The 17,379-nt window shown below is 35.2% G+C and overlaps 1 protein-coding gene across 1 annotated transcript in view; it reads left to right on the top strand.

Annotated features, from left to right (window-relative positions):
- The first annotated feature begins 1,626 nt into the window (after nt 1-1,626).
- LOC107695633 (insulin receptor-like) overlaps nt 1,627-17,379 on the top strand; it is an 82,623-nt gene continuing 66,870 nt past the window's right edge. Inside the window, exon 1 of the mRNA XM_016495648.1 lies at nt 1,627-2,193. Within this exon, the coding sequence (XP_016351134.1) occupies nt 2,115-2,193 (79 nt within the window). The 5' untranslated portion in view covers nt 1,627-2,114. The remainder of the gene's footprint in view (nt 2,194-17,379) is intronic.

Raw genomic sequence — 17,379 nt, 5'->3', positions numbered from 1 at the left:
AATATAATATAATATAATATAATATAATATAATGTAATGTAATATAATATTGATTTCTATTGACTTTTTATTTGTCTCTATATTTTATTACTATATTGTTATTTAATATAATATAATATAATATAATATAATATAATATAATATAATATAATATAATATAATATAATATAATATAATATAATATAATATAATATAATATAATATAATATAATATAATATAATATAATATAATATAATATAATAATAATTTTTAAACCCAAACATCTTTAAAAAGTTTTCCATATTATTTGTCGACTAATATTAAATACATAATGTAAATTAAATGCATGTAATTACAAATACTAAATTACTCATTTATAGTTTTTACATGTAAAATATTGCATGGATTCAGATTCTAAGCATCAAAATTAATAGTCTTAATGTAAAGTCTTAAATGCAATGGAATGACGGTAATATAGTAAATATACTTTTTAAACCAAAATATCATTAAAAAGTTGTCCATGTCATTTGTCAACTAATATTAAATAGCATATATTTTAATTCATAATTAAATTAATATAATGAAATAATGCAATATAATATAATATAATATAATATAGTGTACTATATGTTTAAACAAAAAAAAATCTTTAAAATGTTGTCCATACTTTTGATTAACTAGCAATAAATACATATTTACATTTAGTCATTTAGCAGACGCTTTTATCCAAAGCGGCTTACAAATTAGGACAATAGAAACAATCAAAAATATTTTTTTAATTACAATTTTTAATAATTAAATTCACATAATAAAAATCGCTAAATATTCACAATTAAATACAGTTGAAAATTGTACATGTAAATTATTGCATGGATTCGGATTCCAACCACCAAAATCCTCAGTCCTGACTCCTGCGTTCTCTTTATGTGGGCGTCACAGTCTCCAGGCCGGACTCCGCTCCAGCAGCCGCGCTCCGCTCCGCGTTTTGCGCTGCGCCGCCGCTCTGCCCCAGCTGACTGGCGGTGCTTGTTTACTGGTGGAGGTACACGGGGAGAGACGAGAGGGGGAAAACCATACCGCCGACAACACCAGAGAAGTTTTTCCCACTTTCAGCCCATTCCCACGCCAATGAGTTCATCGAAACCGCACACCGGGGTCTTGTGGACGGAACTGAGTGGTTTTATGGGCAGGCCGGACACACGTTGGACGCTGCTCTTTTGATTAACGTGGAAGATTAAAACGCAACGCGACACTTCTGGAGCATTGTGCTGGAAGCAAAGGCTTTAGGGGAATATCCAGATTTGTATTGGGCTCTGAACGCTTTGAATTTACACAGACGTGTGTGGATGTTTAATATCAGGGGACGGTGGCTTCTTTTGTCAGTAGAGGAGAAAAAAATCATTTTTTTGTGCGTGTTGTGTGTATGCATGTGTATGTGTATTGGAGATGAGGAGATACCCATTTTTTTTTGATAGAAACATTTGGAAGTGCATGAAACGACCTGTGGAATAACGCCTATTTTTTGCTTCTTTCCTCAGAGACGTTAAAATTCAGGATTTTTTGACAATTGGGAAGCTTTTCTGTGAACATTTGGAATATTTTTTTATTTTGAAAGCAATCTTTGTTTTTAAACTGCATTTAAAGGTACCTTATTATTGCTGTTATCATTATTATTAATATTACATAAAATTTCAAGCTAAAACGGGTATGAAAAAGTTGCTATGCACTGTACCCTTAAGGGTACCTCGTTCCTAGAAGTGTGGGATTGATTCCATGGAAGAAATGCATGGACGTTTTTCATGCTTGATCTACTGAAAGCAAAGATGAATCCGAGAAATCGCTCAAAATGATTTTCATCCATCTATTTTTCACTAGGGTGCAAGATCATGTTATTTAATGCTCACGCTGTGTAGGCAGCAACTACTTAAATTGAACATTATCTTCAACTGAAGCACGCTGGACCCCTGGGTCCCCTTCATGGGGAGGTCTCATTTAAGTTGTCCCTGACTTTTTTTGGCCTGGATATAAGCTAATTAAGGTTTTATTTTTCTTCTATTGCTCCACACCAGTTTTTTGGACACACCAGAGGTGGATTTAATTTTCCAAGAAAACTAAAAACGTGTCGCGAAGCATAATGCGGCTGGACACATCTGTGGTTGTTTTGGTCACTTTCGCCTACATCGTGTGCCTCTGCGGATCGCTACATGGAGAAAGTAAGTCGTGACACACTCGCTAACGTTTTAATTCACAAAATATTGACGTGTTGTTGTGCTATGTGTGCGTACTATTATAGTTACAACTGAAGGGACTTGTGGAATTCACTCCTTGTAGACTTCGGGCCGCTCCGACATGTGTTGGCGAGGGATGTCGCACTTAGTGGATTGTTTTAAAATGGCTTGTGTGTTGAAATTTGATCATTCGGAAACATTTTTATGTGTGAAATACGTCATAAAGGTGCCATTTAGGTCATTTGTGGAATGAAAGCTTATTGTTTTGTAGTTAAACGTATGTTTTTATATGTCGTCCCCCCCCCGCTTCCTCTCAAAATGGGCCGTTCCTCAGGCCTGGCGTTCTAGGCCAGATCAGCGCTCGTGACTGGACGCGGGATTCGCGAGCGCGCGCGCACGCACGCCTGGATTCCAGTCGCGGAGGCGCTCACGCACGTTCTTCACGTTCGATCTGGAAACGTGTAAACAAGCCCTAAGAAGATTCCCAGATCGGATCCCATAAGTGTGGGATTAGCCTACGTTGGGTCTCTTTCTATATCCAGGTCGACTTCGGTGTGATATCAATTATGGAATTCCCAAATGAGAAGGAAAAAAATGTTGCGTGTGCAATTAGATATTTGAAGCTCGGTGTTTGTGGAACATTTTGTAATAAAGTATAATTATCCCTTACGAAAATTTACCATGGTTTTTTACTACAAATTCAACCAATATATATAATTAAGTGTTTCCAGGTTTGTGCAAAATTGCATTTTTATTAAACAAAGTTTTATTCATTCATTAAATTAATTCATTACATGTTTAGATCCTTTATTACTGTGAAATGCATATCTACTGTATCTAAACCCCTTCAGCTTTTCCATTTCTGAACATCATTTTAAATTTAGGATAGGCACTTTTATGGGCACACTTAGAATAGTGGTGCTGTTAATGTTTTTTAGAGCTGCTGTCTCAAGATAGTGCTGGACTGATGCCCGCAATAGTAACACGGTGTTATAAATAATGGTCTGGAGATAATTAGATCTTCCTTATTATAGGTAACCGTTGCATCCCAGCGAGCCATTTGAAATGTAGATTGGGAAAACATGAGGTGTTTGCAGGTGGTGTGATTTCTCTATCAGAAACTTGATAAATGTTCATGCAATCTGTTTGTTTTCATGTAAAGAAACTTGGCAAAATGAGCAATTTTTTAATTTTTTTGCTCTATATGAAACCGTTTTCCCAAGATTGGTTCCAAATATGAGTTCATCTTTTTTCGCTGTTGCTCTTTTGGAAAACATCTACGGTTGTACTCTCAAATATTAGGATGTCAAAATACGCTGGAATAGTTTTAACATTACCGTTGGCCTTCCTGACTCCATGGACCTGTTTGGGATCTTCTGACACTCTGTAGTTTGCCTTGGTATGTCTCCCAGAATTCCAAGCGTGTGGAATGTCTTTGAAGTGGCCCACCCTGTAGGTGCTCTTGCCGTTGAGGGTTTCGTGACTCATTTCGGCGTCTGCTGCCTGCTGACCTCTTGTCTTCCAGGTCATGTATCTGAACATTTGCCATGTAGCATGTGAGCTCTATGTTCAGCTCTCCGAATCTCCAGGGTGGACTTTTCCCAGGAAACCGGAGCATTTTCACAGGCTTCTGTTCATTGGTGTGTGGCCATTTTCTCGGAGGTTCCTATTTCAAAAATGATTTGTCATACATTCACATACAAGAAAAAAATCTTTAAATACATGCAAAAAAAAGTGTCCATTTTTTAAAATTAGTTTAGAAAATGTGTGTATTTATTAAAAATGTGACTTCGAATGTGACTCATCCAATCAGAATTTAGACTTTGAGCTATTTTTTCATTTGTTGCCAGTGGAAATGTAAATTCAGATGCAGAAAGTTATGTTTTGATGACCGAATATGAAAATAAACATTGTTTAATATAATATAAAGTGATGATTTATGCACAGTAAGACCAGAGATGTTTAAGAAACTAAAGAAGTTCTTACTACAAAACGTATTTTTCATATGTTTGTTCACATATAAGAACTTTGAAACTTTAAATACATGCATAAAATGGATGCATTATTTTTATTTGATATTAATTATTAAAATGCTTGAATGTATTAAAATACTTCAAAAGTATTTTAAATGTATAATGGAAATTTCATGAATCATTTAATATAAAAATAATACACAGGTGTTGCTTTTTTCATTTAAAAAAGTAGTGCTTAACCCAGTTGTTTAATGAAAGATAAACAGCAATTGCATTGCTTTGCAAAACATTTTTGCGAAAGAAACCGTGCAAAGTAACAATCGCTATTTCTTTCGTAAAATTTTTTGAATGTTTTGGAAAGCACAATTGCTGTTTATTTTACTTAAACACAAAAACTCTTAATTGCAAAAACAAAAAAAACAAATGCGAAAAATAACACCTAAGGCCAGTTTACACTAAGGATGATAACTCGAACGATGTAGTTTTAAAAATCGTTCTCTGAATTAAAAAAAAAGAATAGCATTGTCCACATCACAACTATAACTATAATGGCACAGATGGATGACGTCCTTGGAATCACTTTCACACCGTTTTTGTCCAGCTGAGGAATGATTAAAAACTTACTTTAATTAACTTGCAAAACTTTTTGTGAGAAAAAAAGTCAGTACAATGTAACAATCGTTGGTTCTTTTGTAAACTTTGTACGTTTTAGAGGTTGCTGTTTATTTTTGGGGATAAAAACCCCCTATCTCCGTTTCCTTGCTGCAAAAAGCAGCACGAGAAGGACAATAACTATATCGATAAAGATATGGTTTTAAAAAATTGTTCTAAAATTAAAAGAACAGCAGAGTCCACATCAAAACTGTAACAATAATGACAGAAAAACAATATAATTGGAATCGCTTTCAGAACAACGTTTTCTAACTGATGAACAATGAAACCACTGACAGCCAATCAGAATCCATCCTGCTTTAAAGAGCTTGAGAATTTAAAGTGACAGATGACAAAACTGCAGTGCATGATTATAATAAACAGAACGTTATTTTGCATTGGTGTGGAAGCCTATATAGTTATCGTTTTTTGGTGTGAACGTGTCTTTAATCATGGTTTCTATTGTTTAATCACTTTTTCATACACATTTCGCGACAAAACTATATCTTTTTATAAAAAGATAAGCTAACACTTTTTTTTAATGGACAACAAGCAGCAATCTATTTGATACTGATTATATAACTTCATATTGAGTTTTAATTTGGATGGGAAATCAAGGAAAATGAAGGTTATATGATGCAGATTAGACCATTTTAACCACTCTTATTACGAACATATCAGTTTTAACTCTACATCCTCGCTTTACCGTGTCAAGATGTTCCAGGGCGTGGGCCGAGCAACCTCCCTTATTCCACCTCTCAGGGGCCGTCATTTCCACATCGATGTATTCGACTGACTCGTTCGGTCTTAACATATGCTGCGTTCAAGTCCTCCTGGGACGTTCGTACTTACGAGTTGACTTCTCATTGACACGCCCCCAACTCGGAAACTCGGGGCTTAAAGAAAATTTCGAGTTTCCCACTCGTAATAACGACTTTATGGTGGCGTTCATGTGCATTCAACTCGTAAATACGATCTATCCGGCATGACTTGAACGCACCAATAGTCCCACCTCTGCTCAATATTCATTGACTAGAGATTCATGGCGGCTTGTTTCTTTTATTGACACCGTTATCCATGTTGGGTTGTGGGCCACAAATGAGGTCAATACCTCTTACAACATGCCTGAAAAATCTGATCTGATGAGCCGGTTGCTGTTTGTATCCGTCCGGCTTTATCTGTCAATGATCTCATGCCATAATGTCTCTGTCAAACCATAGTAATGCGGGGATCAGCAAGCGTTGAGTCGGGGCCCTTTCAGCACATACGAGAGGGTGGAAAGACAGCTTATCTCCAGCATTTGTGGGCTTTAGAGAATTTTGGCAGCTCTGTTACGCTACCTGATGGCTTACATGTATTTTGAGAGCTGTCATATGGCTGAAACCGGGTTCTTTTGACCTTAATTTTTAATCTTTTTAAAGTTCTCTTGTCTGAATCAGGAGAGAAATATGCACAGATTAAACACTGTTTACAAAATGCTCCAAAACTGTTAAATCAAATATGTTGGTAGATTTTGATGTGAAAGGACAACAGAGACAGGACAACTTTTTCACTGGAGTAAGTGTTATTATGGATTATGGACTCATATTTTAGCCAGAAGCAGCGGTTTATTACAAACATGAAGCTTTTGTTTTCTCTTTGATCTGATCAGTCATGAGAAAACCCTCCATTTTATGTTATTTTTAAAAGTGTGAGCAAAAAAGGTCTAAATTCTGAAATTTAGATTTATAAGCACTTTTGTTAAAATTATAACTTAATTGCACAATATGTGCAGCAAAACAAAAGTTAGCAGTCATTAGGAGTAAGTACTATAGTTTCCTTAAGAAGTTTGTGTTTGATAAATGCAGGCTTTATGAATTTATAGGCATAATTGCATTTAAGTCTACATGAATTCAGAATTTACTGCGTTTACTTTATTAATGTTTTTGACTTTGCACATTTTTGTCTTCGTTAGAGTTTTTCCTCGTATCTCTGTGTGATGGAAGAGGTTGCATCTGTTTAATTTGGCCTTCAATAACATCTTTGGTTTTGGAGGCATTTAGCAAGTAGTTTAAGAGTGAGAATTGAGAGTGTTTGGTTTGATTTGTTTTTGTTTGATCTAGACTTTGAACGTTTAAAGGCTTCAGAAGGGTCAACCTCCAATCCTGTCAAGTCATTTTACATGAAATGAACTGTCGTATTACGCTCTGCTCTGTTCTCAGCTTGAAATCTCATTGCCTTGAGCCTGACCGCATTAGGAGACGTCGCTGCAGATGAAGAATTAGATCACGCTCTAGCAGGACACCGTCCAGGTTTTTGTTGCTCTCGTAATCTCGTGTGGAAGCGTAGGTCTTTACTCTCTAACTGGATTGAGTTTAGAGTCTTTATACTGGATCGCTCCACCTGTTTTACTCTCCTCGTAGAGGTGTGAAATGAGAAATCGGAGGTTATTTGCTTTATTTTTGGTTCTGTTCTGCCTCTTAATTCCATAGACCACATTACAAAAGTGAACATTCCCGTCACTGGGCCGCGTTCCCCACCCGAGGCCGTCTTTGTGAGTTTATGGCCTGGTGCACGAGCGCTGCTGTCAGGCAGCACGTCGTCACGGAGTTTTTCTCATTTAAAGGGAGGTGAGAGAGTTCACTGTCATTCACCGTTTTGTTTTCCCCCTCATACAACGCGTATTTGCAGCCGTCCTGCCTGGATAACACGGACAAACAATGAGCGGCTACAATAATCCGGCCCTGGACGGTTTGTAAGTGTGAATACAAACTCATTCACCTACAACGCCTGCTTGTTTTCCACCAGGCCAGTTATGCATAAATAATGTTTGGTCGGTAAACTTGGTTTAGCAAGCTCAGTTTTTTTCTTCATGTAGCTTTTTGATTATATTGAGACTACAGTTTCAAAGTCAACATAAAATGATAAACCAACAGTCAAAAGTTTGAAAACAAAAGTTTTTGAAAGACGTCTCATGCTCACCAAGGCTGCATTTATTTGATCAAAAATACAGTAAAACAGTAATATTGTGAAATATGATTAGCTACAATTTAAAATAACTGTTTCCTATTTGAATGTATTTTAAAATGTATTATAAAACGGATTGTTCCGGTCCTTGATTCTGATTGGTTGAGCCACATTCAAAGCTGTTGTAAATTACATTACAAACATACAACTTTGTTTACGTCTGTGTGTTGCTCGGCAACCACTTTGTTGGAACCACAACTGTTTCAGGGTAGGGTTGCTCCAGCCATTCGTAAGTTCTTACTTAAATTAGAACGTTAAGTCCACACTAGAGGCTTAGTAACCACTAGCTAGTTTGTAACTAAATCTATACATTATTTGGTTGCACCAGTTGTTCGTAAGGCAGGACGTAATTAGTAGTTCGTTAGCTCTCCGTAAAGTAATGCGTAGTCGCATAATATGACGTTTACCCTAAATCATCCAATAGAAACCTTCAAATACGCGAGCAGAACTTGTTTAAATGCTATGAATTTTAATTTATCCTTCATTCTAACTTCTTTTGCCTCACGTATACTAATGGTAAAAACAAATTTCCATTAAAAACGATACATTAATAACATTAGTCGAGAGCTTGATGAACTGCGCCGAGCCGAACCGTGCCGTGCCGAGCCGAGTCGTACCACGCAGTGGAAAAGCGCCATAAGTGTAATGGTGAAAATAAAATTACTACTAAATAAAAACTAAATAAAAAAATATTTAGTAGTGCGTAAGTTGTAACTTAGTGCCCATTTACGTCAAAACTACGCTAAGTTGCAACATACGTACAGCTGGTGCAACCGGCCCCTGAGGAACTACATTGTTTGGTGGAAGAATACAGTTTTCGTTTATATCATTACACTTTATTTGCTCTGTTTTATTCTGTGAAACCTTACTACGTATATGGAATAACCGTTTTATAAAAGCTATAAGCCCCTTGAAGCTGTGGTTTACAGTGAATTTATAACAGCTAAGGGGGTTTTAGGCACTCCGCTTAGTAATACCTCTAGTCATCAAAGACACATTAAATTTATCAATATTTGGTTTTTGACCAGTATTTTATTATTATTATTAATTGTGCATCACAGTTTTCTCTTTTTTTTAAATGTTTAGATTACCTTTGCCGTCATCAAATTCTTGCTTAAAAGTAATCTTAACAAGCACTAGTAATTTATTAATTAATTAAATTAAATGTCATCTTTAGCAAATAAAAAAGAATATACACTTTTTCAAACTTTGCTTTAAATTGATAGATAAAAAAATGATTGCTGCAATTAAACTTACAATTGCTAGTAAAATTCACAAATTATTACAAAGAAACAGCAAGTACTTTAAATGAAACTTGAAATTTTGCCGTAGAAAAACTGAAATCGTATTCTAATAATCGTTTTATTCACAACTTCGAAAAAGTATTTTTTTACAGTGTGCGCAGGTTTGGACAGAAATATGAGCTCATTAAAAATTGTATTCTTTTGAAACGAAGACATCTAAAATACAACTAAATGTGTTTATCCAGGCAGATGCGATGAACATGATATTTTTGGAGCCTTGTCCCTTATGAAAATTGATCACAGTTTTATTGTAGTAAAGGTGTAGTAACTAGATTTTTGACGAAGTCATTACCATCTGCATATGCACACTTTTACTACAAATACCATGGTTAAACTACGGTTAGTGTAGCAAAACCATGGTTTAACTGTAGTTTAACAGTTTTTTTTGTTTGTTTGTTTTATTTGTAGTAAAACCATAGTTAATTTTTGTAAGGTTTATATCTTTACATTCAGCCTTTCATCACCTGTTCGCCGCCATAATGCATCATTTTAGACAGAATCGTTTCGTGACGCAATCTTTCTCCCAATGTTTTAGTCTTTCATTGTGTCAGATGCTTCAACGTGAGAGGAAAACTTCAGAAATGTGTCCAAACACTACAGCGAGCCAAGCGCCGAGGCGACGGCTCATACTGCACTTGGCAGCCAACCAGGGCGAGAAATTAACCGTGGTTTACTACAGTGGCGAAGGAAACAGAGTATCTATTGTTAATAAAGTAAAGCACACTCGGCCCAGTTTTATTTATTTGCTTTGCTTAGTCCCTTTCTCCCTTTTCGTTTGCCATGTTACACGTTTAAAAGCAGCAAACTTTGAGCTGTCCGTCAAGTGCCCAACTGCCCATGAGAGACTGTGTAGACGGCGGGATGCTTAGAAGGTGGCGTCACATACGAAACTGCCATTTTTTGACATTGTATTGCAGAGATGTTCTACAAATTGGGCCTTTATTGTGTAGCAAATACTACCTTGTTGGTAAATAAATCCAAATATGCACCATTTGGTCCATCCAGACTTGGGTTTTGGATCTGTTAGGTCCATTGAGGTGACAGTGAGCGATTTGTGGGTTTGTAGGTTCTGTACGTGTCCCACCTTGCTTGGGTTAAGGATATCCAGAATGGAAAAACCAAGATGCTCTCGTGTGTTCGAAAACTGTTTAGTGTCCAGGGCAGTCTAACGGAAAAACAAATAGTGTAAATATTATTTGAGCTGCTAGACGCAGTGTAATGAATTGATATTTCATTGCTGTGTAATGCTGCAGGTACATGCTCAAATATTCACAAATGCATGAATATTGAATGTTGTTTATGAAGGGGCTCCTTTATGCTATGAAATAGTCTGCAGTGGAGAGGTTTGTGCTTAAGGATTGTGCCGCAAAATAAATAACATTTGAAATTTACACTTGAAGATGAGCTTCTGTTTTGCTATATTTATTTTTAAGGTAATTTTTAGTTAATTTATTTTATAATATATTTTTTTTATTGTTTCATTTTTATTGTTTCTTTTTTTTTTTGGTTGGCTCTATAAGTTTCAGTTTCATTCTGTTCTGTTCATTCTATTTGGTTCCTTCTGTTTGATTCCATTCAATTTAATTCTGTTTGTTTCTAATTGATTCAGTTTCTTTTGGATTCTGTTCTGTTCAGTTCTGTTAGTTTCCTTGAAAATAATTCCAAATACTTTCCAGTTCTATTTGGTTCTTCCTGATTCTATTCATTTGGGTTTCATTTGGTTCTCTTTGTTTTTTTTATTTGATTTCCATTTGGTGCGAGGCAGTTCTTTTGGTGTTTGTTGAGTTTTGTTCTGTTTGGTTTAGTTCTATTTGGGTAATTCCAGTTCTGTTTGTGTCTGTTGGATTCTGTTCTTTCATTTCTTTTTTTATTTTGATCTATTTAGTTATTTTTGGTTCTTTCTGTTTGTTTCTATCTGATTTTTTTTGTATTCTGTTCTGTTCAGTTCTAAATTTTATTTTTTTTTTTACAATAATCCAATTTCCAGTTCCTTTCCAGTTCTGTTTGGTTCTACCTGATTCTATTCAATTGGGTTCTGTTCGGATCTGTTTATTTGTATTAATTTATTTTCTGTGGTGCTAGCCAATTCGTTTTGAGTTTGGTCTGTTCTGTTTGTTTCTATTTGGTTCATTCTTATTCCTTAGATTCTGTTCTGTTCTTTTCGGGGGTTTTTTCTTTTCTGTTCTTTTTTTTATCCATTTGGTTCTTTTTTTGGTTTGCTCTAGTCAGTTCTGTTAGTTTCTTTATAAAATAATTTGGTTCTTTACGGTTCTATTCGATTCTTCCTTATTCTATTAATTTAGTTCTATGTATTTTGGATTTGATTTCTATTGGGTTCTTTCCAGTTCTGTTTGTGCCTGTTGGATTCTATTTATTTTTGGTTCTGTTATGTTCCTTTTTCTTTTAGTCTGTTTGTTTCTATTTGATTCTGTCTGGTTGTTTCTATTTGATTCAGTTTCTTTTGGATTCTCTTCAGTTCGGTTTAGTGTTGTCAAAAGACCCGGTACTTCGGTACCAAGTCGGGTGAGCTGAGCGCTGCTTTGTGTACAGCGTTACCGGGGAAACCTGATATCTTGTAGAGCGTCCTGCTGGCAGAAAATGAATTTGCATATATATGCCGCCACAAATAGAGTGCACGTTCTGGGGGAAACACTGCATATTATTCATTTTAATTTGAATGTCAGATTGAAATGAATGCTGTTATTAGAGTAGTTAATCGTTAGCATAAGTGCGCTAACGCTAATATAATGAGCATTAGAATGAAGTTTCTTTATTAACTATTTAGTGCTCCTATAACTTTTATTAGGGTAAAAAACAGGAGGACATGATGATATTTACTATTTTTACACACCAGAGGCTTTTAAATGAATTGTGAATCTAAAATATGCGTGTTAGAGAATGTACAAATGGTTAACATTGTTTGTGTCATATCAGTCAGAAGTTCTGGGCTTTTTTTTTATTTTTTATTTTTTTTAGCTAACTTAGTTGTTATTCTTGGCTGAATAGCTCTAGGTTTTCAACAGCCCTTTAAAATTAAATATGTACACAGTTTGGATTAAATGAAAGTAGCCAAATTTTTTAATTAGCATGTTTTTGTGTTTTGCTTTGGTACCGAAATTGGTACCGAGAACCGTGGATTTTCACTGGTATTGGTACCGAATACTGAAATTTTGGTACCGTGACAACACTAGTTCGGTTCTAGAACTGTTTTTTTTTAATAATCCAGATACTATTTGGTTCTGCCTGATTCTATTCAGTTGGGTTCTATTTATTTATTTACGTGTTTTTGATTTGATTTCTATTTGGTTAATTCCAGTTCTGTTTGTCTGTTTGATTCTGTTCTTTTTGGTTCTCCTCTGTTTTTTCGTTTCCTTCATTTTTAATCTGTTTGATTCCTTTTGGTTTATGTCTCATAATGTACTTTGATTCTCTTGGGTTTAGTTCTACTTTTTTAGTTTGATTCTTTTCTGTTCAGTTTGGCTCTGCTGTACTTTTCTATTCTGTCCAGATTGGTTTTATTGAATTCTTTTCTCTTTAAACATTGAAGTCAGTTTTGCTCGACTCAGGGTTCACTAGAGTCCTCGCTCACCCCTGATAAACACACGCCTTCCGAAGCTGCTTCGTGATGAGCCATAGAGTCTGACAGAGCGTGTGGGTTTATGGGTAGACGTGGTCTTACCCAGCAGCAGTCAGTCTGAGCCGGTGGTCTCCAGAACAGACAAACAGCCCATTAAAGTGACCTGTGTTTCCCTGCAGCCGCCGGGCCGCTCCTCTCCCTGCAGTGACTGCGTGGACTGATTCCAGCGGTGGCTGCAGGGGAGGGGCAGCACTGCAATGGCCATATTCATCTCGCATGCTCTCACCCAAACACACTGCGCCCGTCAGCGCTCTCAATGAGGAACTCATCAATATCGGCTTTTGTCTCTTCGCAGCTGCTTTTAAGAAGCTGTGTTGCGACCACATTTGCTGCAAATGCTGATAGGATTGCACGTTTCGCACAGGGTGGCGGTGAGGAGCTTAGCGCTTGACGAAGTAAAACATTGTAATAATCCTTTATACTCTCTTGCCCCACTACACACACTACACCGTATAGCATGAGTTGCATTTGTCCTCGTAAGAGGTTAATATGCAACATTGTAAAATGTGCAGCAGCTTGTGTTTCTTATGAGGCGTCGATGCAAAGCACGTTTGTGTGTTCAAACACAGCATAACATGTTTAATCAATACAATACGCATGGTTTGATGTGATGCAATGAGCAAAGTCATTATTCCTGATGAACCGTTGAAATATTTCTAAAGTCTGACAGTAATTGCCTTGAAAATTTGTTGAAAGCGATGGATTTGCTACCAAAGATTTGAATTAAGAGACGCAATGTTTAGCGTGCTAACAACAACTAATTCCCCAGACATATTTTATGATGTTATGCAGTTACCAGGGCTCTATAAAATGTGTTTATTATTTACCGAATTCAATTTTTTTTTCTTTTTACATTTTTCTGGATCCCGTTTTAATGGTTAAATAACATTTTAGTAATCAAAAAGCATGTCTGAGTAATTGAAACCACTAGGACCCTTTATGATTTAACAACCATTTATTAAAAGTTGAACAAAAATGACATTTTTAGTGCCCTATGAAATCAGTTTTATTATTATTATTTCTCAGTTTCTATTTAGTTTTTCCCAAATTCTGGGTTGGTGTAATTAAATGGTATAGTTAAATATTTATAACCAGAAAGAATGTCTAATCAGTGAAATTAATTGAACTTTGAATAGTTTAATAATTTATTAATTTGTACAATACTTTTCTTAAAAAAAAAAAAAAAAAACTTAAGAAATTCTGGTTTGTCTTTTAATTTTTCTGTATTTTATTTTAATGGTTAAATTAAATGTTAGTAATCAAAAAGCATGTCTTATTAATAAAAACCATGAAACTTACACAATTTAACAATTATTTATTAAAAGTTTACCAAAATTTTTCCCCCTAACTTGGGAGTCCCAAGTTTAATTTATTTCTAAATAAAATTCTAAAATTCGGGGTTTCTATTTAATGGTATAATTATGTTTTAATAATCAACAATATCTAAACAATTGAATACAACTTGAAATTTGATTTCTTATTATTTTTTTACTATTATATTTAGTATTACTATTGTTGTTATTTTTATTATTATTATTGCTAATATTATCTGCTTTATTTGTTCTGGATTTGTTTTAATACAAATATATTATACAGTGGTGAGTGTACAGTCAAATTCTGTAACATTTCGTGTTCTACAGTAAATTCCATTTTTATGAATGGATTTTGTGATTGCATTCAGATTTTCTGCATCGCTTCAATCATAAGGCCATATGTTACCTAAACAATTCCTTTTTTTTTTAAACTACACCATCTTAACTTTACAGATCGGTCTAAATCTTTAGAGTCTGACTGTTATTTTCATGAAATTTATAGCTGGAGGCGAAAACTTTTAGGAGTGAGTTTAGCACGTCGGCAGCATGTAATGTAAAAATACTCAAATATGTATGTTTTGAGATTGATTTCACGCAGTTTGACGTTCTGAAATGCGTCAGAGCACAATTCATAATGTAACACGTTTGTTTCAGATTCTTACACACAGTGTTTGAATTTGAATTTTGTGTATAAAATTTCTGGCCCAACTGTCAAATTTTCTCAGAGAAGTTAAAAAAATCCCAGTCTAGACCTCGCTAATGAACTGTGAGTCCTTGTTGGTGGTTATTAGCGAAAGCATTGCTCTTCCAGGCGTGTTAGAAACGTGGCTGCCTGCTCTGGCTAGGCTGTGTATTTGAAAGAAATAGCCAAATAGTCAGGATGCCAGATCCCATCTGGTTTTGGAGCGGCGTGCTATATGAGGAGTGTACCTCTGCTGCGGATGCCGCGTCCCCGATGACCCGCGGGCCTCGGCGCTGCTTTTAAAAGCACGAGGAAATGTGTTCTAGCATCTCGTCAGCGTTAATGGGGGCAGAAGCCTTTCAGAGAGAGCATAGTTACCCCACAGCTATCGATATTTGGTGCGTTCGTTGTTTCACCATAAATGTTTTTGCTCAAAAAGCAACGTGTTTTGGACAGAATTCATGTCTTGTTTGTAGCAACTCGGCCTCCTGACGGATGAATCCTTCTGCTTTTTTAGACCTAGACTGTGTTTTTTCCTGTGTTTAGGCTAAAAGCATTTTCTGCCTGCCAAAAGCTAGCCGTTGGTTCCATTGCTCCTGCTGACGACACGTTTGCATGATGCAGAAAATTAGGATGTTCCCGAGCTAATGCTTGAGTGCATCTTTTAGCAGTTTTAATGTGTTTTCTGTATCTTTGGTTGGGAATGGTGCTTGGTTTATGGTTTATTATTTCGAATGATATTTCAGTGATTCTACTAAAGGATGACTTGACAGCATTTCAGTCTGTCAGAGTTTTGCACAAACTAACAGACCATTCTCTGTAATAGCTTATGTAAACTAAAGGAGATGTTTGGAAATAGACTCATTGCATTGTGAGAGGCAGAACCTCAGCATGTATTTTAAAGCTGTTGCTTCATTTTATGCATACATTTTGTGAAAACTGTCGGTCGGTCTCATATTTCAATACTAATAAACTAATACAAATAATATATCATATTTAGCAATAAATCAGGCTTATTTTAGTAACATTACGATTTTTTTTCTTTGCTTTGACATTTTTTTTTTATGTAAATGTAGCACATTTTTCTCCCAATTTATCATATTCATTCTAAATTTTCATTGCTATAAGGTTATACTATGGTTATTCTACTATAAGGTTATACTATGGGTAAAGCTTAGATAAACCTTTAGTATAAACTTAAAATAAAAACATAAAAATAATGCAGAATTTTTCAACCGATGCAGATTTTTTTTCTTGTCAGCTACAGTTAGTATACATCATAGTAGTATTTGATATACTTTTCTTTAAATTTCTGCTAACATTAATTACAAAAATGTATCCTATTCAGAAAGTATGAATTTCATCACTCTATTGCAGTATTGAGAATATCTATTTATTTATTTATTTAAAAATAAAATATATTTTGCAAGAAAATTAAGCCTATTTTAGGACCTTTTCATTTTTTCATATATATAGCATTTGTGATATTTTTGACAATTTAATACATTTTATCCACTTTTTTGCATTTAAAAACTAATCAGTTATATTTAGCAAGAATATAAGGCCTATTTTAGGACCATTATTTATTCATTTTTATATTTGTGATATTTTATGACAATTTAGCATGATTGATCCTTTTTTTTACATTTAAAAACAAATAGGTTTTATTTTGCAAGACAATTAAGCCTATTTTAGAACTGTTACGATATTTTTTACACCCATTTCTCAATCTTTCCCCCCCTAATTTTCATTAAAGTTAGACTTTATAGTTAAACTTTAACTTGCTGAAAATTTTTAAATAATGCCGATTTTCTTTTCTTTTTTTTTTTTAGTTGTTAGCTGCAATTAGTATTCATAATTGTAGTATTTGTTATATAAGATTTTATTGTCGCATTAAATTTATGCATTTTTTTTTACGAAATGTACCTCGTCCAGACAGGATAAATTTGATTACTCCATTACAGTATTGAGAATTAAACTATTGTTTTTCTTCAATTTTTTTCTCTTCTTCAGTTTTTTTTTTTTTGGTGAAATTTTGGTGACATATTCTTCGTAAGATTAATTTTAACCCTCTAAGCACCAAAGTCGCAAAATTGCGACAAGACATCATACTTAATCAAATAGACTGTAGTTCCTAATATGGTGTAATATCTCATTTGTATTCCCTACCACTACAGGGCAGACATGTAGTACTTCGATTCTAGACCAAAATTACGTCACGTTCCTATTCAAAGTGTTCGAGGAAATAGCAGAGCAAGTGAGCTATCGTGTCATTGATGCGGAAGCAGTTCAGTTCATAACGTGCGAGTAAATTGTGAGATTTGTGAGAGAAAATCGCCAAATGGCTAATAAAAAGTTGTACCGTGAGGATGTGTTGCAAATGTTATTCGCCGATTCTGACTCTGAAGGGGAATATTTGCCTTTTGGAAATGACGATCGGTCGTCTAATAATCGCGCTTCTCCCGGTACATCTTTGCAGCGCAATGGTGCCGCCGTGCAAGGCGAGAGTGTTCACGAAGCACAAACAAGTGATCATTTCGACCTTTGCCCAACAGGGATGGGGGTGGCAGGGGTGGACGTGGTCGTTGTGTCCATAGGAGAGCTG

Source organism: Sinocyclocheilus anshuiensis, unplaced genomic scaffold (genome assembly GCF_001515605.1).
Source record: "Sinocyclocheilus anshuiensis isolate Anshui unplaced genomic scaffold, SAMN03320099.WGS_v1.1 scaffold706, whole genome shotgun sequence".
Lineage (NCBI taxonomy): Eukaryota > Metazoa > Chordata > Actinopteri > Cypriniformes > Cyprinidae > Sinocyclocheilus > Sinocyclocheilus anshuiensis.
This window is presented reverse-complemented; position numbering and strand designations above follow the sequence as displayed.